Raw genomic sequence first — 26560 nt, 5'->3', positions numbered from 1 at the left:
CATAAATACAGTAGGCTAAGAATGCACATTACATTATATACATGACATACAACTTTACCAAAACAAATATACTGAAAAAACTTGATTTTGCATTTGAACTTTTTATTAATTGCAAGTTTTCATATCTTAACTGAGAATACCAGTGTTCAAACTATCAAATTAAATCATTTGATCTGCCACGAACACTATCCCTAAGCTAAATAAAATCGCTCAGTGATAGCCATAATATAATGATATAATGGTAAACTACTTCATCACAGTAAACCCGTTAATACTGAAAAGGCATAATTTCATTAACATTGGCAGTTATGTACCAGGTTATTTTAACATTTCATGAATGCCAATCCTGACGTGTTCATACATCTTGATTCAGGACATGACTGACATCACCAGTAAGCAAAAGTATAGCTCAAAATATGATAACTACCTGACCCTTTGTCTGTTTAACCCAGACACATATACACCACCACCTGGACCAAACTCACTCCTGGGTGGTGCAGCAGACACATATACACCACCACCTGGACCAAACTCACTCGTGGGTGGTGCAGCAGACACATATACACCACCACCTGGACCAAACTCACTCGTGGGTGGTGCAGCAGACACATATACATCACCACCTGGACCAAACTCACTCGTGGGTGGTGCAGCAGACACATATACACCACCACCTGGACCAAACTCACTCGTGGGTGGTGCAGCAGACACATATACACCACCACCTGGACCAAACTCACTCCTGGGTGGTGCAGCAGACACATATACACCACCACCTGGACCAAACTCACTCCTGGGTGGTGCAGCAGACATATACACCACCACCTGGACCAAACTCACTCCTGGGTGGTGCAGCAGACACATATACACCACCACCTGGACCAAACTCACTCCTGGGTGGTGCAGCAGACACATATACACCACCACCTGGACCAAACTCACTCCTGGGTGGTGCAGCAGACACATATACACCACCACCTGGACCAAACTCACTCCTGGGTGGTGCAGCAGACACATATACACCACCACCTGGACCAAACTCACTCCTGGGTGGTGCAGCAGACACATATACACCACCACCTGGACCAAACTCACTCCTGGGTGGTGCAGCAGACACATATACACCACCACCTGGACCAAACTCACTCCTGGGTGGTACAGCAGACACATATACACCACCACCTGGACCAAACTCACTCCTGGGTGGTGCAGCAGACACATATACACCACCACCTGGACCAAACTCACTCCTGGGTGGTGCAGCAGACACATATACACCACCACCTGGACCAAACTTACTCCTGGGTGGTGCAGCAGACACATATACACCACCACCTGGACCAAACTCACTCCTGGGTGGTGCAGCAGACACATATACACCACCACCTGGACCAAACTCACTCCTGGGTGGTGCAGCAGACACATATACACCACCACCTGGACCAAACTCACTCCTGGGTGGTGCAGCAGACACATATACACCACCACCTGGACCAAACTCACTCCTGGGTGGTGCAGCAGCCACATATACACCACCACCTGGACCAAACTCACTCCTGGGTGGTGCAGCAGCCACATATACACCACCACCTGGACCAAACTCACTCCTGGGTGGTGCAGCAGACACATATACACCACCACCTGGACCAAACTCACTCCTGGGTGGTGCAGCAGACACATATACACCACCACCTGGACCAAACTCACTCCTTGGTGGTGCAGCAGACACATATACACCACCACCTGGACCAAACTCACTCCTGGGAGGTGCAGCAGACACATATACACCACCACCTGGACCAAACTCACTCCTGGGTGGTGCAGCAGCCACATATACACCACCACCTGGACCAAACTCACTCCTGGGTGGTGCAGCAGACACATATACACCACTACCTGGACCAAACTCACTCCTGGGTGGTGCAGCAGACACATATACACCACCACCTGGACCAAACTCACTCCTGGGTGGTGCAGCAGACACATATATACCACCACCTGGACCAAACTCTCTCGTGGGTGGTGCAGCAGACACATATACACCAGCACCTGGACCAAACTCACTCGTGGGTGGTGCAGCAGACACATATACACCACCACCTGGACCAAACTCACTCCTGGGTGGTGCAGCAGACACATATACACCACCACCTGGACCAAACTCACTCCTGGGAGGTGCAGCAGACACATTTACACCACCACCTGGACCAAACTCACTCCTGGGTGGTGCAGCAGACACATATACACCACCACCTGGACCAAACTCACTCCTGGGAGGTGCAGCAGACACATATACACCACCACCTGGACCAAACTCACTCCTGGGTGGTGCAGCAGACACATATACACCACCACCTGGACCAAACTCACTCCTGGGAGGTGCAGCAGACACATATACACCACCACCTGGACCAAACTCACTCCTGGGAGGTGCAGCAGACACATATACACCACCACCTGGACCAAACTCACTCGTGGGTGGTGCAGCAGACACATATACACCACCACCTGGACCAAACTCACTCGTGGGTGGTGCAGCAGACACATATACACCACCACCTGGACCAAACTCACTCGTGGGTGGTGCAGCAGACACATATACACCACCACCTGGACCAAACTCACTCGTGGGTGGTGCAGCAGACACATATACACCACCACCTGGACCAAACTCACTCCTGGGAGGTGCAGCAGACACATATACACCACCACCTGGACCAAACTCACTCCTGGGTGGTGCAGCAGACACATATACACCACTACCTGGACCAAACTCACTCCTGGGTGGTGCAGCAGACACATATACACCACCACCTGGACCAAACTCACTCCTGGGTGGTGCAGCAGACACATATATACCACCACCTGGACCAAACTCACTCCTGGGTGGTGCAGCAGACACATATACACCACCACCTGGACCAAACTCACTCGTGGGTGGTGCAGCAGACACATATACACCACCACCTGGACCAAACTCACTCATTGGCAGTGCAGCAGACACAGGATGTTACGTCACTGATGAGTTATCATAGTGATGCCAGGTAGATTAAGGGTTTTTCCAAAATATCATAAATAAAATTATCGATTTATTGTAGTTTTTCGTATAGCATCATTGATTTTCCCTATATAGGCCTATTTGTACTCTGTAATCATATAATAGGCTACACATATATAGGAACAAAGGATTTTTCTCTTATGTTGCTGCAGCACTGTTTTGGGTATTAGTGTCACCTTCTTTAGAGGCTCTATGGTGTCACCCTGGGTGTTACACTCCAAGGGTTGTAACCACTCAGTTTCCTTCTGGTTAGAGGATAACAACTTTGGTCAGAGAGGTTAGGCTAATAATAGTAATCCTCCGGAAATCTAATTTTAATGAAGTATATTTATGATACAACAAAAAGCCACTGCTAGACACTATATATGTAATGAAAACAAGCCAGTTCCATTTACAGCCGGGCCTCATTTATACAGCAGGTTAGGTTCTGGGCTACTGTAGGGCCTCATTTATACAGCAGGTTAGGTTCTGGGCTACTGTAGGGCCTCATTTATACAGCAGGTTAGGTTCTGGGCTACTGTAGGGCCTCATTTATACAGCAGGTTAGGTTCTGGGCTACTGTAGGGCCTCATTTATACAGCAGGTTAGGTTCTGGGCTACTGTAGGGCCTCATTTATACAGCAGGTTAGGTTCCAGGCTACTGTAGGACCTCATTTATACAGCAGGTTAGGTTCTGGGCTACTGTAGGGCCTCATTTATACAGCAGGTTAGGTTCTGGGCTACTGTAGGGCCTCATTTATACAGCAGGTTAGGTTCAGGGCTACTGTAGGGCCTCATTTATACAGCAGGTTAGGTTCCAGGCTACTGTAGGACCTCATTTATACAGCAGGTTAGGTTCTGGGCTACTGTAGGACCTCATTTATACAGCAGGTTAGGTTCCAGGCTACTGTAGAGCCTCATTTATACAGCAGGTTTGGTTCTGGGCTACTGTAGGGCCCTCACTTACACAGCAGGATAGGTTCTGGGCTGCTGTAGGGCCCCCACTTACACAGCAGGTTAGGTTCCAGGCTACTGTAGGGCCCTCACTTACACAGCAGGATAGGTTCTGGGCTGCTGTAGGGCCCCCACTTACACAGCAGGTTAGGTTCCAGGCTACTGTAGGGCCCTCACTTACACAGCAGGATAAGTTCTGGGCTGCTGTAGGGCCTCTGCTTAAACAGCAGGTTAGGTTCCAGGCTACTGTAGAGCCTCTTTTTATACAGCAGGTTAGGTTCTGGGCTACTGTAGGGCCCCCACTTACACAGCAGGTTAGGTTCCAGGCTACTGTAAGGTCCCCACTTACACAGCAGGTTAGGTTCCAGGCTACTGTAGGGCTCTCACTTACACAGCAGGATAGGTTCTGGGCTGCTGTAGGGCCCTCACTGACACAGCAGGATAGGTTCTGGGCTACTGTAGGGCCCTCATTGACACAGCAGGTTAGGTTCCAGGCTACTGTAGGGCTCTCACTTACACAGCAGGACAGGTTCTGGGCTGCTGTAGGGTGCCTGCTTAAACAGCAGGTTAGGTTCCAGGCTACTGTAGGGCCCTCACTGACACAGCAGGTTAGGTTCCAGGCTACTGTAGGGCCCTCACTGACACAGCAGGTTAGGTTCCAGGCTACTGTAGGGCCCTCACTGACACAGCAGGTTAGGTTCCAGGCTACTGTAGGGCCCTCACTGACACAGCAGGTTAGGTTCCAGGCTACTGTAGGTCCCTCACTGACACAGCAAGAAAGCAAAAGTTGCTGGAGTAAAACAGTCATTTTTCACTTTAAAATGCTTATAAAAGCCTGATAACACGTTTACACTATCATATATTAAGTGAACAATAGAGCTAGGCCTAAAAAATGTACAGATATACAGTACACACAACAAAATTAACCACACATTGATCAGACATATGTTATGACTTTCCAGAGAAATGATTTGTTATGTTAGATACATTTTCTCGTGCCTCTGCATGGCTGACATTGATTTCTTGCAATTTATTGTTTTGGCTGCATAAGACAGAGGGAGTCCAGTTGTATGTTACATACTTGTCGGCCTCTGACTTAAATACAGTTTTACTCTATATTTTGTAAAGTTAATTCCACAAGATAGTGATAATAAATTGAGTCTAAAGTTTGCTCATATTTTTTTCCGCATGTACACAATTCTTCTTCTGAAGTGAGAAACAAGATGGCCGTTGCAGAAGAACATTTCCTAGATTACCATGAGAAAGCCAATGAAAAAATGTATGGCAGCGATTCGTGTGGCTTACACGTCCATTCTAGGCTCCTGTACTTAGCAACAGACTGGGTAAATATTAAGGTTATTGTTCATTAAAACTGTAAATGAGGTTAAATGCAGACAAATGTTAAATACGTACTGTATTTAGACTTGCAAGATTACATTATCTTGTTACATATACATACACCATTTTGAATGTCTCAGCTGGAGACAAGTTTGGTCAGAATGATGTTTACAAAGTAAGATTAAGTAAAGTCATGGATAATTGTGTATATGTAATTGAATTACAATACATGTATTGTATTAAATATTATGTGGTAGGATATGCTGACAGATTTATATGATAAGTGTAACATTTATTGTATAAAAAAAGAAAGTCAACTTAAACTGTTATTGCGTTCCCTCAGAACCAGCAGCGGTAGTTTCTTTACAAGCAGCCTACATCATGCTTTAATAATTTTTATTTTGTATTGAATTACACTGTAATATCTTTCTTCTTTCAACAAACCAGCCATATCCCACCAAGGCAGGGTGGCCCACCAAGGCAGGGTGGCCCACCAAGGCAGGGTGGCCCACCAAGGCAGGGTGGACCACCAAGGCAGGGTGGACCACCAAGGCAGGGTGGCCCACCAAGGCAGGGTGGACCACCAAGGCAGGGTGGACCACCAAGGCAGGGTGGACCACCAAGGCAGGGTGGCCCACCAAGGCAGGGTGGACCACCAAGGCAGGGTGGCCCACCAAGGCAGGGTGGCCCACCAAGCCAGGGTGGACCACCAAGGCAGGGTGGCCCACCAAGGCAGGGTGGCCCACCAAGGCAGGGTGGCCCACCAAGCCAGGGTGGACCACCAAGGCAGGGTGGCCCACCAAGGCAGGGTGGCCCACCAAGGCAGGGTGGCCCACCAAGCCAGGGTGGACCACCAAGGCAGGGTGGCCCACCAAGGCGGGGTGGACCACCAAGGCAGGGTGGCCCACCAAGCCAGGGTGGACCACCAAGGCAGGGTGGCCCACCAAGGCAGGGTGGCCCACCAAGGCAGGGTGGACCACCAAGGCAGGGTGGCCCACCAAGGCAGGGTGGCCCACCAAGCCAGGGTGGACCACCAAGGCAGGGTGGCCCACCAAGGCGGGGTGGACCACCAAGGCAGGGTGGCCCACCAAGCCAGGGTGGACCACCAAGGCAGGGTGGCCCACCAAGGCAGGGTGGCCCACCAAGGCAGGGTGGACCACCAAGGCAGGGTGGCCCACCAAGGCGGGGTGGACCACCAAGGCGGGGTGGACCACCAAGGCAGGGTGGCCCACCAAGGCAGGGTGGACCACCAAGGCAGGGTGGCCCACCAAGGCAGGGTGGACCACCAAGGCAGGGTGGCCCACCAAGGCAGGGTGGCCCACCAAGGCAGGGTGGACCACCAAGGCAGGGTGGCCCACCAAGGCAGGGTGGCCCACCAAGGCAGGGTGGACCACCAAGGCAGGGTGGCCCACCAAGGCAGGGTGGACCACCAAGGCAGGGTGGCCCACCAAGGCAGGGTGGCCCACCAAGGCAGGGTGGACCACCAAGGCAGGGTGGCCCACCAAGGCAGGGTGGCCCACCAAGGCAGGGTGGCCCACCAAGGCAGGGTGGACCACCAAGGCAGGGTGGCCCACCAAGGCAGGGTGGACCACCAAGGCAGGGTGGACCACCAAGGCGGGGTGGACCACCAAGGCGGGGTGGACCACCAAGGCAGGGTGGACCACCAAGGCAGGGTGGCCCACCAAGGCAGGGTGGACCACCGAGGCAGGGTGGCCCACCAAGGCAGGGTGGCCCACCAAGGCAGGGTGGCCCACCAAGGCAGGGTGGACCACCGAGGCAGGGTGGACCACCAAGGCAGGGTGGACCACCAAGGCAGGGTGGACCACCAAGGCAGGGTGGACCACCAAGGCAGGGTGGACCACCAAGGCAGGGTGGCCCACCAAGGCAGGGTGGACCACCGAGGCAGGGTGGACCACCAAGGCAGGGTGGACCACCAAGGCAGGGTGGACCACCGAGGCAGGGTGGACCACCAAGGCAGGGTGGACCACCAAGGCAGGGTGGACCACCAAGGCAGGGTGGCCCACCAAGGCAGGGTGGACCACCGAGGCAGGGTGGACCACCAAGGCAGGGTGGACCACCAAGGCAGGGTGGACCACCAAGGCAGGGTGGACCACCAAGGCAGGGTGGACCACCGAGGCAGGGTGGACCACCAAGGCAGGGTGGACCACCAAGGCAGGGTGGACCACCAAGGCAGGGTGGCCCACCAAGGCAGGGTGGACCACCAAGGCAGGGTGGACCACCAAGGCAGGGTGACCCACCAAGGCAGGGTGGACCACCAAGGCAGGGTGGCCCACCAAGGCAGGGTGACCCACCAAGGCAGGGTGGACCACCAAGGCAGGGTGGCCCACCAAGGCAGGGTGGCCCACCAAGGCAGGGTGACCCACCAAGGCAGGGTGGCCCACCAAGGCAGGGTGACCCACCAAGGCAGGGTGGACCACCAAGGCAGGGTGGCCCACCAAGGCAGGGTGACCCACCAAGGCAGGGTGGCCCACCAAGGCAGGGTGGCCCACCAAGGCAGGGTGGTCCACCAAGGCAGGGTGGTCCACCAAGGCAGGGTGGACCACCAAGGCAGGGTGGACCACCAAGGCAGGGTGACCCACCAAGGCAGGGTGACCCACCAAGGCAGGGTGGACCACCAAGGCAGGGTGACCCACCAAGGCAGGGTGGCCCACCAAGGCAGGGTGGACCACCAAGGCAGGGTGGACCACCAAGGCAGGGTGGCCCACCAAGGCAGGGTGGACCACCGAGGCAGGGTGGACCACCAAGGCAGGGTGGACCACCAAGGCAGGGTGACCCAAAAAGAAAAACGAAAGTTTCTCTATTTAAATTTAGTAATTTATACAGGAAAGGGGTTACTAGCCCCTTGCTCTCGGCATTTTAGTCGCCTCTTACAACACGCATGGCTTACGGAGGAAGAATTCTGGTCCACTTCCCCATGGAGATAAGAGGAAATAAACAATAACAAGAACTAGTAAGAAAATAGAAGATTATTATTATAATCAAAAAGAAGCGCTAAGCCACAAGGGCTATACAGCGCTGCAGGGCAGGAAGGAAGCGAGGGCATCATGTGGCAAAAGGGAGATGGATGAGTAATAGGTTACGGATAACAGCAGGGTAGTGGATGGTGAAAGGGTAAAGGGCAGCAAGAGACTGAACTAGAAAGGGCTGAGGGGAGTGCGAAAATTATCATCAGAGTTTGTGGAGTAAATCAGTCGTTGTCAAGAAGTCATTGAGAGAGTCAGGATTAAAGGAGGGTCCATCAGCAAGAAGGGAAGGTAAAGAGAGAGTAGTAGAACGAAGACGATGTTGGAGGTAAATTCTGCGTGCTCGTTGATAGAGAGGGCAGTCTAACAGAATGTGGCTAATCGATATTGGAACTTGACACTGCTCACAGAGAGGAACAGGGTGCCTCTCCATGAGATACCCATGAGTAAGACGAGTGTGGCCAATGCGAAGGCGGGAGAGAGTGGTCTCCCAACCTCGGCACTGATTTATTTATTTATTTATTTATTTAAAAATTTGAGCACACATACAGAGGTACAACAAATACAGGTAAGAGCAGTATGCCAAAGCCACTTATACTATGCATAGCATTACGGGCTGGCTTAAAATTAACTTAAGATTAACTAAGCAATGATGAAATCAGTGATAAAACATTAATGTAAACAGGTTACTATAAAGCACAAGTGAGTATTACAAAGACAGGTCATATGGTTGTATGCATTGTTGTACATTCAGTAGAATGGAGTATTCTGTTAGGTAGTGTATTTAAAAAATAATAAGAAGACGGCCAGTAACCTATGCTCGGTTTAATAGAATGAAGTTTGTTACCGAGCAGAGTTGACCAAAGTTGTTGCCAACGGGTGCGAAGGTGGGTAGCTATTGCAGCAAAATAGTCCAGAAATGGAACACCTCTATAGGAAATTGGTAGGTCATGTACTGCTGACCGCGCAGCAGTGTCTGCCTGTTCATTGCCCTGTACATCGACATGACCAGGGACCCAACAAAAAACAATATCTTTATGTTTGGTAGAGATACGGCGTAGCCAAATTTGGATATGGAGAACTAGGGGGTGAGATGTATCAAATTTTCTTATAGCCTGTAGAGCACTAAGGGAGTCTGAGACTACCACAAACGATGACACAGGCATAGATGCGATACAAATAAGTGCTGCAAGAATGGCATACAATTCAGCAGTAAAAATGCTAGCCGAAGATAGTAAATGCCCCCGCACGACACTGTCCGGAAACACTGCTGCGAATCCGACGCCGTCTGAAGACTTAGAGCCATCTGTGTACACAGCGATGGCATAAGAATGAGAGTGGAAGTGATCAAGAAAAAGAGAGCGGGAAGCCACCGTAGGCGGTTGGGCTTTCGAGCAAGGGAGTGACAAAGAACAGACCCGAACAGCTGGAACTTCCCAGGGGGGTAGGGAAAAGTGAGATGCTACATTAACATATAAAGGTGGTAACTGAAGGGAAGACAAGAGCGAATGTAGGCGAAGAGAAAAGGGAAGAAAATAGAAGAAAACCCAGAGGGGTGTGTATATATATGCTTGTACATGTATGTGTAGTGTGACCTAAGTGTAAGTAGAAGTAGCAAGACGTACCTAAAACCTTGCATGTTTATGAGACAGAAAAATGGACACCAGCAATCCTACCATCATGTAAAACAATTACAGGCTTTCGTTTTACACTCACTTGGCAGGACGGTAGTACCTCCCTGGGTGGTTGCTGTCTACCAACCTACTACCTAGGACTGTAATATCATTATTACTATTTTTAAAAAAACCTTCTCATACAGTAGATCCAAAATGTTTAAGCAATGTGGACTAAAGTCGCTTCTGGGGCCCCTTCGGGATTAGGGGTTTTCAAGCTTAGGCTTCATTAGTTTCATAGTAGGTCTGCCCCTGATAGCAGCCACGACCATGACTTATCTGTTTTCTTTGTTCCCTGACTTGTAGGTCACCCATGACAGTTTATTATTTATACCCACTCATGCACTCATCATTCAGTCTAATTTTCCCTTAATTTACAGCATTCTATGTGACTATCAACACATTAAGTAACATGAAGTTAACAATGGCTGCTACAGCAAGTGGTGATTGTGCCAAGATAAAATGTGTGGTTCTTGGATATCTACGTCATCTCAGCCAATACATATGTCTTCTCAGCCATCAACATTATTTTTACTAGTAGAGCCTCACAGCTACTCTGGCTCAATAACTCTTATTCTGAGTCACCATTATCAGTCACAGCAGTTTGAATCTTGTCTCTCCACCACAAAAAGGTTAGTAAAATTACTGTTAATTACATAGTACTATGAAATTACTTTACATTATTGTACTGTAATATTACAGGTTACAGTACCCACATTCTTAGTGTCGTGGTGTCTTCTGTATCAGTGGAAAAGTCCACTACTTCACACATGCTTGTCGTAGTTAGTCTGTTAATAAGAGGTTTTACTATACTGTATTACATTATGTATATTTAACCTAGGTTCACCCGGTAACATCAAACAGTGTGACTTATTTCTTCTATGGAATGATCATTTAAACACTCAGTTTAGATGACATTCATCTTTGCAAATATACAGGGTCTAAAGCCACCAACAAACAGCAAAATACCTTTCATCTGTGGACTACTTACAGAGTCAAACACAGTGTTTGTGGTTTTCACAGAGACCCACATAAAGGATAACTTGGACAGAGTGAACAAGCAAAGGGATGGGGGGGGGGGGCTGGCCTGTACATCACAGAGTCACTTATATGCTCAGAACTACTAAATGCCTCAAATGATGTAGTTGAAGTTTTGGCAGTAAAGATCGAGACCCAAAACCTGGTCATTGTGGTTGTATACAAGCCTCCGGATGCAGCGTCCCGACAGTTCCAGGAACAGCTTTTGAAAATTGATCACTGTCTTGGAAAATCTTCCAGCTCCTGCCCCCAATATCCTGCTCCTGGGGAATTTCAACCTAAGGCACCTAAAATGGAGGAATATAGCAAATAATGTTGTAGCAGAGATAACGCCAGGAGGCAGCTCAGATGAAAACTCACACACACACAAGCCTTTAAATCTCTGCACCAAATTCACCTTAAACCAGCAAATAACAGAGCCTACAAGATTGGACTATACACCGGACTTTATCTTCACTAACAGTGATGATCTGATATGAAATATTACCATATCAAAAATAATATACTCACATCACAACATGATAGACGTACAGACATGTATGCACGGGGTCCCAGTTAGTTTAATATGTTTATTATGCACCCCATACCCATCCTGTGGGCGGTATCCGGGGTCCCAGACTGACAAAATGTGATCAGTCACGCAGGAGCCTTCACCAAATTCAACTTCAATAACAAAAACATAAGGTGGGACCAAATAACCCAGGTCCTTAATGATATAAACTTGGAAGATAGCCTAAGCAACGTCTAGAACAAATTAACTCTGTGGCACTCAAGGTATGCTCAAGGTATATTCCTTTAAGGACAAGGAAGAGAAGATGCAAACTAGAAAGAGAAAGGCGCTCCCTGTACAGGTGAAGGCGAAGAATAACAGAGCAGATAAAAAGAGACCAATATCTGTAATACATAGGGAGACACTAGATACCTGTAAGATAGGCAGGAAGAACTAAAAACCATAAATGAAATTGAAAGAAACCCAAAATATTTCTTTTCTTATGCCAAATCAAAATCAACATCCAGTATTTGGCCCCTACTTAAACAAGATGGGTCCTACACAGATGACAACGAGGAAATGAGTGAGCTACTCAAGTCCCAATATGACTCACTTTTTAGCGAGCCGCTAACCAGACTGAGAGTCGAAGGCCTAAATGAATTTTTTATGAGAAAAACAGAAGTTGGCAGATTCGAACCTATCTGATATTACCATGATGCCAAATGACTTCAAAAAGGCAATAATTGACATGCCCATGCACTCTGCCCCAGGGCCAGACTCATGGAACTCCGTGTTCATCAAGAACTGCAAGAAGCCCCTATCACGTGCTTTTACCATCCTATGGAGAGGGAACATGGACACTGGGGTCGTCCCACAGTTACTAAAAATAACAGACATAGCACCACTCCACAAAGGTGGCAGTAAAGCAATAGCAAAGAACTACAGACAGATAGCGCTAATGTCCCATATCATTAAAATCTTTAAAAGGGTCCTAAGAAGCAAGATTGCCACCCATCTAGAAATCCATCAGTTACACAACCCAGGGCAACATGGGTTTAGAGCAGGTCGCTCCTGCCTGTCCCAGCTACTGGACCACTATGACAAGGTCCTGGATGCTCTAGAAGACAAACAAATTGCAGATGTAGTATACACAGACTTTGCAAAAGCCTTTGACAAGTGTGACCATGGCGTAATAGCACACACAATGTGTGATTAAGGAATAACAGGAAAAGTTGGTAGATGGATCTATAATTTCCTCACAAACAGAGCACAAAGAGTAGTAGTCAACAGTGTAAAGTCTGAGGCGGCTACGGTGAAAAACTCTGTTCCACAAGGCACAGTACTCACTCCCATCTTGTTTCTCATCCTCATATCCGACATAGACAAGGATGTCAGCCACAGCACCGTGTCTTCCTTTGCAGATGACACCCGAATCTGCATGACAGTGTCTTCCATTGCAGACACTGCAAGGTTCCAGGCGGACATCAACCAAATCTTTATATGAGCCACAAAAAACAATATGAAGTTCAGTGATGAGAAATTTCAATTACTCTGATATGGAAAATGTGAGGAAATTAAAACTGTGTGATTATAAAACAAATTCCAACCACACAATAGAGCGAAAAACTAATGTAAAAGACCTGGGAGTGATCATGTCAGAATATCTCACCTTCAAAGGCCATAACAGTGTATCAATCACATCTGCTAGAAAAATGACAAGATGGATAATGAGAACCTTCAAAACTAGTGATGCCAAGCCCATGATGACACACTTCAGGTCACTTTTTCTGTCTAGGCTGGAATATTGCTGCACACTGACAGCACCTTTCAAGGCAGGTGAAATTGCTGACCTAGAAAATGTATAGAGAACCTTCACAGCACTCATAACTGCAATAAAATGCCTAAATTACTGGGAACGCTTGAAGTTTCTCGACCTGTTCTCCCTAGAACACAGGCAGGAGAGATACATGATTGTATACACTTGGAAAATCCTAGAGGGATTAGTACCAAACTTGCACGCAAAAATCACTCCCTATGAAAGCAAAAGACTTGGCAGTTGATGCAAGATCCCCCCAATGAAAAGCAGGGGTGCCACTAGCACTGTAAGAGACAACACAAAAAGTGTCCGGGGCTCAAGACTGTTCAACTGCCTCCCAACATACATAAGGGAAATTACCAGTAGACCCCTGGCTGTCTTCAAGAAGGCGCTGGACAGGCACCTAAAGTCAGTACCTGACCAACCGGGCTGTGGTTTGTACATCGGGTTGCGTGTGGCCAACAGTAACAGCCTGATTAATCAGACCCTGATCCACCATGAGGCCTGGTCACAGTCCAGGCCATAGGGGCATTGACCCCCGAAACCTTCTCCATATTAATCTGCAGGTGAAATATTGCATGGCAGTGTGATCAGGTGTTGTACCCTTGACTCCACACATTGTGTTATAAAGCTGATTATCCTTTTTTAAAGTTTTCAAACAATCAGACAATAAACATATACTGTTGTGAACACTCTGCTTCCTTCTTAAACAATATTTCCCGTACTGTACATGAAGGTTTATGTCTTACTTTCCCAGCACTCAGTAGAGATCCTTTCCTTGTTGTCTCAGTCTGCAATCTTGTTAACATTCCCTTGTGTTCTCTCTGATTGTATGTATGGTGAATTCCCTCAGACAAAACATGCAAGCATTATGTATCACATATAAGTACCATCCGACTTATGACCACTCGTACTTACGACCGTACGTCTGGCAGCGTATATAGTAGTAAAATACTCAAGTAAAAAGTAACATATGATACTATGTAGGTACTTTATATAGCAAAGGTTTGACATTATGCCCTACTCAGGGTGTCGGCAATTTTCTAAGGTTTGACTTGCATCCATTTTGACTTACGACCAGTTGGTCAGAACCAAGCTTGGTCGTAAGTTGGATGGTACTTATATGCATATTTAAAGTTTCCATCTTTATGATTATTATATTCTGCTTGATACCTCTAGCATCACTAATATTCCTCTTGGGCGCCATGTTGAATATCCAGAATACAGATGATGCGAGAAAAAAGATCCAAAATACTTTGATGACACTGAGAAAGGAACAAGACAATCCCAACTTGTGTTGAAGGGAAGGAAATCAACTATGCAAACTTAGGTGATTTTTACATATAACTTGAGTATTCTGTGCCTACAAAGTTTTTTAAGTGCTATTCACAAAAAGATTATTATAATCATGGGGGAGCGCTAAACCCATAGGATTATACAGTGCATGGAGGGGGGAGGAGATGGAAGGTATTCAGGTAACTGGAGCACAGATCCAATTCCCTAGATCAAGAGCTCATCAGCATCAAGGAACCTCCCTTGAAGGGTAATATAATGTAAGCAGTGCTGTTTGTGGTACATAATACTGTACCTTTGAAAGGATGCCAACTGCTTTTTACACGTGTTGAATTTCAAGATGAAAATTTAGACACATGCACAACATCTGGGTATCTTTATTGTAGATGTTTCGCCATCCAGTGACTTTATCAATACAGTGGACCCCCGCTTAACGATCACCTCCAAATGCGACCAATTATGTAAGTGCGTTTGTACGTGTATGTTTGGGGGTCTGAAATGGACTAATCTACTTCACAATATTCCTTATGGGAACAAATTCGGTCAGTACTGGCACCTGAACATACTTCTGGAATGAAAAAAGTTCGTTAACCGGGGGTCCACTGTACAGATTCTAGGACGTAATTTAAAGACAGTAGAACTCAGTGGCGACTCATAGTGCCAGCAATACTTATACTATCATACTGCATCAAACTTCTCTTTTTAATCATTTTTTATCTCATTTCAACAAAAAATTTGCTTATAAATACATTGAAAACAACATACAACAGATTTTCCTCTATATATTTGTCAGTTGCAAATTATTTTAGTGTAAGGTTGATGGAGTCATACATCTGGCAGTCAGCATCTGGGGGTCTGCAGCTCCTGTGGACGAGCCGCCACTGGTAGAACAATTTGCAAAAGATGAGGTAATCAATCCCTCAGCCTTGGAGTTGATGTGAAGAGCACCGTAGTCATGTAGATTCAGAATCCTCATGACTACGGTGCTCTTCACACCAACTCCAAGGCTGAGGGACTGATTACCTCATCTTTTGTATATAGTTCTACTATCTTCAAATTATGTCCTAGAATCTGTATTGATAAAGCCACTGAATGGCGAAACGTCTACAACAGAGATACCCAGATGTTTGTACGTTACTAAATTTTCATCTTCTCGGTATTGTTTACCATTCTTGTATGAATTTCAAGTTGCAGCCCAAGAAATTTTCCCTCATTATGTTTATGATTGACAATACTAGTATTGCTAATGTTTAACTGGACATTATTTGCTCTGCTCCCAAACATAAACATATACAAAACCTTCTATACGTATTAAGTTTATTGGTAGTCATCCAGGTTGATATTTTTAAGGTGTTATTCATTAACAGTGTTGATAAGTGATGCTGGATTACGGTGGGAGATAAAAATTTTGTTGTGAGCAAAGAGAACAGGTCTAAGATGTTGTGATACATTTGGAAGGTCGTTAATGTATAAAAGGGGCCAAGAATGCTTCCCTGTGGAACAACAGTGTCCAGAGGTCTTGTTGACAAGGTTGTGTTCTTAATAGAGATGTATTGATGTCTGTTAGTAATGTAAGACTTTATATATGCAAGTGCATGACCTCTTGATACTGTAATGATCAAGTAGGCTGTTGTGGTCTACTGTATCAGAAACTTTCTTAAGGTCGATAAAGAGGCCTAGTGGACATTCATTTTTTTTTCCAGTGCTGCATGAAGTAGGTCGACCATTTTTATACTTACCATTTGTTTGTAATGAAGCCAGACTGCCCAATGCTATAAAGTAGTATAATATCTTGTGTAAGAGTTTCTCAGAGACTTTGGATAGCAAAGGTATGTTATAGGCCCATAGTTGTTTACATCTGTTGGGTCACCATCTTTGTGTATTGGAGTAACTCTTGCTGTCGTGAGTAATGTTGGAAATATGTTGGTTTCCAGTGATTTATTGAAGAATAATATATTGGTGGGTGTGAGGACATTATTATCAAAGAAAGTGCTAAACCTACAAGGGTATAATACAGTGCTGAGAGAGGACATGAGCCACTTGTTTGAACACTGAAATATTTGTGAATTAATAATTGTGGTAACTTGAGTGGGATCTGTTGGAGCAAGTAATCGGGATGTTTGCTTCCAAGTAATCACTCGCTCAGGTATTGATGACTTGATCAATGTTAGCTGTATCAGTAATGTGTGACCCAAATGGGTTCTATCTCCTATTTTCTACCTATTCTCTCTCCCTCTTTTGTAGGTACATCTTTATTGTAACACAAATAAGTTTGTCTTCATTATTTCATCAACTAACCCCCATATTCTTGTTATTTAATGATAGTTGTCTACAAATGGCACCTCACAAGCTGCCGTCTGTATCTAATAGTTAACCATTTTTAACAGCATAATTTTTGAAACATCAATTAATAAATTTTAACTTTGCATTATGGAACAGTTCTGTTTTTGTTTTGTTTTTAAATAGTGAATTTGTTGTCTGTTTTTGACAGATGACTAGTGTACAGTGGCGTCATGGGCCGCCCTGGGTGACGCCAATCCTAGAAACGCCTCTGTTGGTGTACGTATTAAAAAATAACATCATTTGCAGCTTGATAATTGTCCACAATAGTCAAAAAAATCCTCTCCAAATTATAGATTACTTGTGACTTTTAGTTCTCAGAATTATATTTATTTTACAAACTCCAGCGTCTTAACTTATAATTGATGCCATCGTATGTTCTGGTAACTCAGATTCCTTTCACAGTCCAAAGTAGCAACATTATAGCTTTTGGTGTGGGACTCTTGATCCAAGGAACTGGACTTACTCCTAACCTTGGATGCCTCACATCTCCAGCCACTACACTATATGACCCACACTTATCTGATCAATATAACAAAAACAGTTTATGCTACTCTTGGGATCCCAGAAGTATCTAGTGAAGTTTGTATTGGCCCTTCACACCGCAACAGTCTGAGACGCCTGAACAATGTAATTACCACATCATCCACTGAATTGTTGCAGCTGTGTGGTCAGGGATACCCATGTGTTGTAATATGATCATAGACCAGTCATGGTTAACACTATAACCACAAAGGAATTATCAAAAAGATGTACAAAACCACAAAGGAAGTATAATCCAAGTTGACAGAAATTCTTAATAATGGTTTGTGTCAAAGACTGGATGTACCAGTGCCTTATTAAGCACTGCTAATCTCAGTAATTACTACAGTATCACTTCTATGGGTCTTGGTACTGCCTCATGAAAACGACGAACATGATCGAGTCACTTATGTTTATTATTGTAATGAAAGACCTGCTAAACCCACTAGGGTTATACATCTTAACTTAGGCTCTAATGTTCCTGTACTCATGATTATCAATATTGCCCTCAGCTGCTTTAGTTTACGTTTCTCTTATTATAAATATTTTTCTATGTTTGTCAATAAAAGACGGCTTTTAATACTATATAATACAGCTTCAATAAAGACTTATTTCTTTGCTAGGTTACAATTTTAATTTGTAAGGTACAAAGACCCACTATCGTGCCCGGGCCTGACACACCCCAGCCTTGTGTGGCGACTTCAACATAATATTGCTCTCCATAAATAATTATTTACAAAAATATCATTGGGCAGTGCAAATAAGGCTAAAAATACAAATAATGCTAATTATTGATATATGTACAAAGTATATAGGCCCAGCTGATATCAACTTATATGGGAGCACTAAAGCTGTAGGGGATGAAAGGCATTCAGGCACTGATCCAGTTCCCTAGATCAAGAGCCCCTCATCAGCATCAAGGAACCTCCCTTGAGGGAAGGAGTAAGAATAGGGAGGGATGAATGGAAGGTACCTGAGCACTAAACCCACCAGGCTCACACACCACTAACATTATAATAATAACTAAGCACTAATCCAAAACGGTCACACTGCTATCTTATACATGGCATACAAAAACATCTTTTAAATAGGAGAGCACTAAACTATTATGGGTCACTGTCCTGTGGAACATTATTATTTACAGTGTGAAGTAATAATTCCATAAAGGTCATACAATTCCTTGGGAATAATAGACACAATCCAAGGAATGGGAGACATGTCAGGTGACATTATTATTATTATGTCAGGTGACAGGACACAAGTGCTCCTGGAGACCAAAACATTGCCACAATAAAATGTCACATTAGTTACACTTGTGACCTTCTGCCAGACATTGTCAGTAATTTTACCAACATTAGTACAATGGGAAGATAACTCCAATGCCTTGGATCAAGTAACCAAAGTTTAGAAGTAAAAATGGCCTATGTGCTATCAACTATTTTCAAATTATTAATAGACAACTATTAAATATAAACGAGTCATAAAGGAATCCATTTTTCTCTGTCATAACAGAACTATGATCTGGATTTATTTTATCCACATCCAAACTATTTTCATCATTCTAACGTCAATTAACATTTATTGCTTTTATCACAGGCAGAGAAATAAATCCATAGAAATAGACCATGTACTATTGTTCATAGGAAAATACAAGAGTTATAGCCAATAGTAGACTGTCTTCTCAGGCATCTTGTGAATGCTCTCACTGTCGCTGGAAGCTGCACGCCACTACCTGTCAACATCAAGTGTAATTACTGTCATAATCAAATAGATTTTTATCCAAAAAATGTTAACAGGATAGAAAATGATTACTAAGTTTCTTAGAAATAAAATTGTTGAACCAAGCAACAGGATCTGAGATCTGGTGAACACCCTTGAACATTACCCACCTACCTACTCCTCTGACTCACCGTACTTGTTCAATCTGAACACACTCATCAGGAGCCGCCAGTCTGTCAATATTAGGGACTTCATTACCTAACCTAATTTATACACGGTAACTTAACCAATCTCCTCCTCAGTGCCTCTTGTGTTGCCCTACCAAACATCTGTTACATCATCAGCAACACAAGTCTTCCTTCACATACAAAAAATCTATTATAGCTCTTTATTCCACATGTATAAATCTGACTTCATAAAAACAATTATTGCCTCTGGTTATAATTATATCAAATATATCTTACATGTTTATATTATAATATTTCTTACTAATTCTTCTTTATACAATATTTTTACAATCACATCTGAGCACTAAACCCACAAGTCATGCACCGCTTAGTAAAACATCATGAAAAATATATACAAATCTACTCGTGGAAAGACAGTGTATTTATTTCTAATCAGGACAGAGTGCTAAACCCACCAGGTTCCTGCACCTGTTATTACCAGCATATTTATTTTTTCATTTAAAAAACATCTGTCTATCATAGCTCTTCCTTCCATATATGCAAATTTCTTGTTATCATATATATATATTTCAGTTATCCAGCTTTGAATATTTTTTTTTTTTTTTAACAAGTCGGCCATCTCCCACCGAGGCAGGGTGACCCACCGAGGCAGGGTGACCCACCGAGGCAGGGTGACCCACCGAGGCAGGGTGACCCACCGAGGCAGGGTGACCCACCGAGGCAGGGTGACCCACCGAGGCAGGGTGACCCACCGAGGCAGGGTGACCCACCGAGGCAGGGTGACCCAAAAAGAAAATACTTTCATCATCATACAACACTTTCACCTCACTCGCACATAATCACTGTTTTTGCAGAGGCGCCCAGATACAATAGTTTAGAAGCATATACATATAACATATCCCTCCAAACTGCCAATATCACAAACCCCTCCTTTAGAGTGCAGGCAACATTGTACTTCCCATTTCCAGGACTCAAGTCCGGCTATACAAAAATAAACGGTTTCCCTGAATCCCTTCACTAAATATTACCCTGCTCACACTCCAACAGCTCGTCAAGTCCCAAATATCATTCGTCTCCATTCACTCCTATCTAACACGCTCACGCATGCTTGCTGGAAGTCCAAGCCCCTCGCCCACAAAACCTCCTTTACCCCCTCCCTCCAACCTTTTCGAGGACAACACCTACCCTGCCTTCCTTCCCCTGCAGATTTATACACTCTCCATGTCATTCTACTTTGATCCATTCTCTCTAAATGACCAAACCACCTCAACAACCCTTCTTCAGCTCTCTAATACTTTTATTAACTTCACACCTTCTCCTAATTTCCATTTTCCGAATTTTCTGCATAATATTTACACCACACATTGCCCTTAGACAGGACATCTCCACTGCCTCCAACCGTCTCCTCGCTGCAACATTTACAACCCAAGCTTCACACCCATATAAGAGTGTTGGTACCACTATACTCTCGTACATTCCCTTCTTTGCCTCCATAATTATATCACTATATTAAATACATATAAGATGCTTATATTCTATAACCATCTCTTTCCCTACTTATTCTTCCTTACCAAATATTATTACAATCAGAACTAAGTACTAAACCCACATGGCTCACTCAGCTCCTTGTAAAACACATTATGAATACTATAGACATTTAGTCATGCAAAGACAGTTTACTTAAATTACTGCTTTAAAACTTGAGTGTTTTATAGCAGTAATTTAATTTGAGTGTTAATACAATGTGGCATTTAAGTTGTTTAGTGTTCTGAGGACAGGATTACAAAGTCGGGAGGGCAGATTTACCAAGTAACAACAATATATTTAGCCATAACACATTTACCACTCAAGTTCAGTATTTCTGAGCATTGCCAAGTACTACAGAATGAATATTTACCAACGATACCATTAATGTGTGTGTCTATGATCAAGAAAGTGTTTACCGCTCTCCATTTAAACCAGCAATTTCTGCCCCACCTTGCACTATCTCTACTGCTACCATGATAATGCCTCCAGTAGTAAGCCATAAAACTATATATTTCACTTGTCTTACATACAAAATATATTACCTTCCACTTCTTACTGTGTTAATAGTTTTTGTCACTCTGGACGACCAAAGAACATTCCATCACTTGTGAGACCTAACAGTTTAATACATCTGCTACACAAAACAACCTTCCAACCAGATCTATATACTGACTAAAACCTTTCTATAATATTTTCTTTAAGGATTCAAATCAGAATGAACAGGTGACATGTAGATTGCGTCTACTAGATACACTTTTAAACAATCTAATAAACTGTTTTTAATACAGTCAATACACTGAGACCAATAACCTGCACTTCCACAATTAAACTTATGGCACCATTTCCATCAAAATGGGTCAGTTAGCTAGTTAATGGTCAAAGTCTGACCAGAATGTTAATCATTCTGTTGTGTCCACTTAAGGCTGATAATCAAAACTGTAAATCTTCTCTACCAAACTTACTAAAGTCATATATCATGAACTAACACAATATTCAGTTTCTTGTAATCATTGTAACTCACCTAATGACCATATATACAATTACATTGCAGACACTGCAAGGCTCCAGGCGGACATTGCAGACACTGCAAAGTCATATGTCACAAACCCACCAGGGTCATAGTGTTGCAGGGTAGTCATAAACCCACCAGGGTCATAGTGTTGCAGGGTAGTCATAAACCCACCAGGGTCATAGTGTTGCAGGGTAGTCATAAACCCACCAGGGTCATAGTGTTGCAGGGTAGTCATAAACCCACCAGGGTCATAGTGTTGCAGGGTAGTCATAAACCCACCAGGGTCATAGTGTTGCAGGGTAGTCACAAACCCACCAGGGTCATAGTGTTGCAGGGTAGTCACAAACCCACCAGGGTCATAGTGTTGCAGGGTAGTCACAAACCCACCAGGGTCATAGTGTTGCAGGGTAGTCACAAACCCACCAGGGTCATAGTGTTGCAGGGTAGTCACAAACCCACCAGGGTCATAGTGTTGCAGGGTAGTCACAAACCCACCAGGGTCATAGTGTTGCAGGGTAGTCACAAACCCACCAGGGTCATAGTGTTGCAGGGTAGTCACAAACCCACCAGGGTCATAGTGTTGCAGGGTAGTCACAAACCCACCAGGGTCATAGTGTTGCAGGGTAGTCACAAACCCACCAGGGTCATAGTGTTGCAGGGTAGTCACAAACCCACCATGGTCATAGTGTTGCAGGGGGGGGGGGTGATAAACCCACCAGGGTCATAGTGTTGCAGGGTAGTCATAAACCCACCAGGGTCATAGTGTTGCAGGGTAGTCATAAACCCACCAGGGTCATAGTGTTGCAGGGTAGTCACAAACCCACCAGGGTCATAGTGTTGCAACCCCTGAATGGGTTGCAATATATATAATGTATATTATGATTATGAATAATGTATATTACCTTTTCATATAATTTTATATTGCTTATATTTGTGATAATAGCTAAATTGTAAATGTATTGCTTTATATTATTATTTGACTTAGCTTCCTTTGGTTAGGTAGGATGTAACATATTATGTGCTCAGTTCAAGTCTTGATTGTCTACTGTAATTATCGCTCTTTGCTCGTTTCCCTGCTGGCTTCTTGCTGGGCAGTGACCCACGGAGCTATCACGTGATCGAGGGGGGGGGGGTGTCCTCACCTCGCCTGAAGTATTCAGTCTGGTCTAGACTCTCTTGGTGGTTGGACAGATTGTCTGTCTCATTATTCTTGTTAGTTCTGTAGAACTCTGTTCACAGAACATTGTATAGACTTAGTGATTTTCGACGTTGTACTGAGGTTGTCTCTCTCTTAGACACTCTGAGCAACTCAGGTCCTGAGCTGTAGCTTCTGACCTAACTTGTACTGGTATCTGTATATTATCACAGTCGGGGATTTTCTTATGCTGAACTTAGATTCAGTAGTATGGGAGTTTTGTGACTTTTGTGGAGGATCTGCTGATGGTCCCTACTAGCTGTCGTTATATTATCTCCTTGTTCCTGATTCTGTGTCGCAGTTGCTTGTTATATTGCTATTGGGCTTAGCATTATTTTTATTGTTCAAGCAGACTGTTCTGATTGCCAGTTGGTCAAGAAGTTAGTTTATTTGAGGACTTTGTCAGTCACTTGTTTAAGTCTAGTCGAGTCATGAGACATAGTGAACTACTTAGAGCACTTACACACATACACAAACTTACTTGTACATATTTGCAATATCTTATTAAATGTTAATGTACCAGAGAGTACTTAAGAATTATGAATGTGATGTGTGCTTTCAGCACAATACTATTGTATACGAGAGAAGTGATTATTATTAATTTGTTTGAATTGATTAATTTAATTTAATTTGGTGATATACCTCTAGACGATACTTAATAAATTTATTAAATTTTAATTTCTCTAGTTAGTAGCCTACCAGTTGTAATCCTGAAGCACTATTGAATAATACTGAATTCTAATGGATAATTGGACAAGGATACTGACTACTTGTTACGAAAACCCAGTAACAGGCTGGATGCTAGAAGGGCAGTCCTTTCTAGTATTCACTGGAGATCTCTATGCTTTTAGAATCACGCTTTTTGTAACACAGGGTAGTCATAAACCCACCAGGGTCATAGTGTTGCAGGGGGGGGGGTGATAAACCCACCAGGGTCATAGTGTTGCAGGGTAGTGATAAACCCACCAGGGTCATAGTGTTGCAGGGTAGTGATAAACCCACCAGGGTCATAGTGTTGCAGGGTAGTCATAAACCCACCAGGGTCATAGTGTTGCAGGGTAGTCATAAACCCACCAGGGTCATAGTGTTGCAGGGGGGGTGATAAACCCACCAGTGTCAGTGTTGCAGTGCAGGTGATCAACCCACCAAGGTCAGTGTTACAGGGTAGTGATAACCCCACCAGGCTCATAGTGTTGCAGTGCAGGTGATAAACCCACCAGGGTCATAGTGTTGCAGTGCAGGTGATAAACCCACCAGGGTCATAGTGTTGCAGTGCAGGTGATAAACCCACCAGGGTCATAGTGTTGCAGTGCAGGTGATAAACCCACCAGGGTCAGTGCTGCAGGGTAGTGATAAACCAACCAAGGTCAATGTTGCAGAGTAGCGATAAACCCACCAATGTCAGTGTTGCAGAGTAGCGATAAACCCAACAGGGTCATAGTGTTGCAGTGGGGGTGATAAACCCACAAGGGTCAGTGTTGCAGGGTAGTAATAAACCCACCAAGGTCAGTGTTGCAGGGTAGTAATAAACCCACCAAGGTCAGTGTTGCAGGGTTGTAATAAACCCACCAAGGTCAGTGTTGCAGGGTTGTAATAAACCCACCAAGGTCAGTGTTGCAGGGTAGTAATAAACCCACCAAGGTCAGTGTTGCAGGGTTGTAATAAACCAACCAAGGTCAGTGTTGCAGGGTAGTAATAAACCCACCAAGGTCAGTGTTGCAGGGTAGTAATAAACCCACCAAGGTCAGTGTTGCAGGGTTGTAATAAACCCACCAAGGTCAGTGTTGCAGGGTTGTAATAAACCCACCAAGGTCAGTGTTGCAGGGTAGTAATAAACCCACCAAGGTCAGTGTTGCAGGGTTGTAATAAACCCACCAAGGTCAGTGTTGCAGGGTAGTAATAAACCCACCAAGGTCAGTGTTGCAGGGTTGTAATAAACCCACCAAGGTCAGTGTTGCAGGGTAGTAATAAACCCACCAAGGTCAGTGTTGCAGGGTTGTAATAAACCCACCAAGGTCAGTGTTGCAGGGTTGTAATAAACTCACCAAGGTCAGTGTTGCAGGGTTGTAATAAACTCACCAAGGTCAGTGTTGCAGGGTTGTAATAAACTCACCAAGGTCAGTGTTGCAGGGTAGTAATAAACCCACCAAGGTCAGTGTTGCAGGGTTGTAATAAACTCACCAAGGTCAGTGTTGCAGGGTAGTAATAAACCCACCAAGGTCAGTGTTGCAGGGTTGTAATAAACTCACCAGGGTCAGTGTTGCAGGGTAGTAATAAACCCACCAAGGTCAGTGTTGCAGGGTTGTAATAAACCCACCAAGGTCAGTATTGCAGGGTTGTAATAAACCCACCAAGGTCAGTGTTGCAGGGCAGTAATAAACCCACCAAGGTCAGTATTGCTGGGTTGTAATAAACCCACCAAGGTCAGTATTGCAGGGTAGTAATAAACTCACCAAGGTCAGTGTTGCAGGGTAGTAATAAACTCACCAAGGTCAGTGTTGCAGGGTTGTAATAAACCCACCAAGGTCAGTATTGCAGGGTTGTAATAAACCCACCAAGGTCAGTGTTGCAGGGTAGTAATAAACCCACCAAGGTCAGTGTTGCAGGGTAGTAATAAACCCACCAAGGTCAGTGTTGCAGGGTTGTAATAAACCCACCAAGGTCAGTATTGCAGGGTTGTAATAAACCCACCAAGGTCAGTGTTGCAGGGCAGTAATAAACCCACCAAGGTCAGTATTGCTGGGTTGTAATAAACCCACCAAGGTCAGTGTTGCAGGGTAGTAATAAACCCACCAAGGTCAGTGTTGCAGGGTAGTAATAAACCCACCAAGGTCAGTGTTGCAGGGTAGTAATAAACCCACCAAGGTCAGTATTGCAGGGTAGTAATAAACCCACCAAGGTCAGTGTTGCAGGGTAGTAATAAACCCACCAAGGTCAGTGTTGCAGGGTAGTAATAAACTCACCAAGGTCAGTGTTGCAGGGTTGTAATAAACCCACCAAGGTCAGTGTTGCAGGGTAGTAATAAACCCACCAAGGTCAGTATTGCAGGGTTGTAATAAACCCACCAGGGTCAGTGTTGCTGGGTAGTAATAAACCCACCAAGGTCAGTGTTGCAGGGTAGTAATAAACCCACCAAGGTCAGTATTGCAGGGTTCTAATAAACCCACCAGGGTCAGTGTTGCAGGGTAGTAATAAACCCACCAAGGTCAGTATTGCAGGGTTGTAATAAACCCACCAGGGTCAGTGTTGCAGGGTTGTAATAAACCCACCAGGGTCAGTGTTGCAGGGTTGTAATAAACCCACCAAGGTTAGTATTGCAGGGTTGTAATAAACTCACCAAGGTCAGTGTTGCAGGGTTGTAATAAACCCACCAGGGTCAGTGTTGCAGGGTTGTAATAAACCCACCAGGGTCAGTGTTGCAGGGTTGTAATAAA

At 44.7% G+C, this 26560-nt stretch overlaps 1 protein-coding gene and 1 long non-coding RNA gene across 2 annotated transcripts in view; one reads left to right on the top strand and one right to left on the bottom strand.

Moving 5' to 3' along the window:
* Window positions 1–5199: 5199 nt before the first annotated feature.
* LOC128705065 (uncharacterized) lies at window positions 5200–17207 on the top strand. The gene is made up of 3 exons (XR_011393042.1): window positions 5200–5334; window positions 10367–10618; window positions 17115–17207. It is a non-coding gene; the product is annotated as an uncharacterized lncRNA (long non-coding RNA).
* A 1727-nt stretch (window positions 17208–18934) lies between these two features.
* Window positions 18935–26560, bottom strand: part of Hipk (Homeodomain interacting protein kinase) — a 160087-nt gene continuing 152461 nt past the window's right edge. The window contains exon 20 of the mRNA XM_070092997.1: window positions 18935–19217. Coding sequence (XP_069949098.1) covers window positions 19214–19217 — 4 coding nt within the window. The 3' untranslated portion in view covers window positions 18935–19213. The remainder of the gene's footprint in view (window positions 19218–26560) is intronic.

Source organism: Cherax quadricarinatus, chromosome 3 (genome assembly GCF_038502225.1).
Source record: "Cherax quadricarinatus isolate ZL_2023a chromosome 3, ASM3850222v1, whole genome shotgun sequence".
NCBI lineage: Eukaryota > Metazoa > Arthropoda > Malacostraca > Decapoda > Parastacidae > Cherax > Cherax quadricarinatus.
This window is presented reverse-complemented; position numbering and strand designations above follow the sequence as displayed.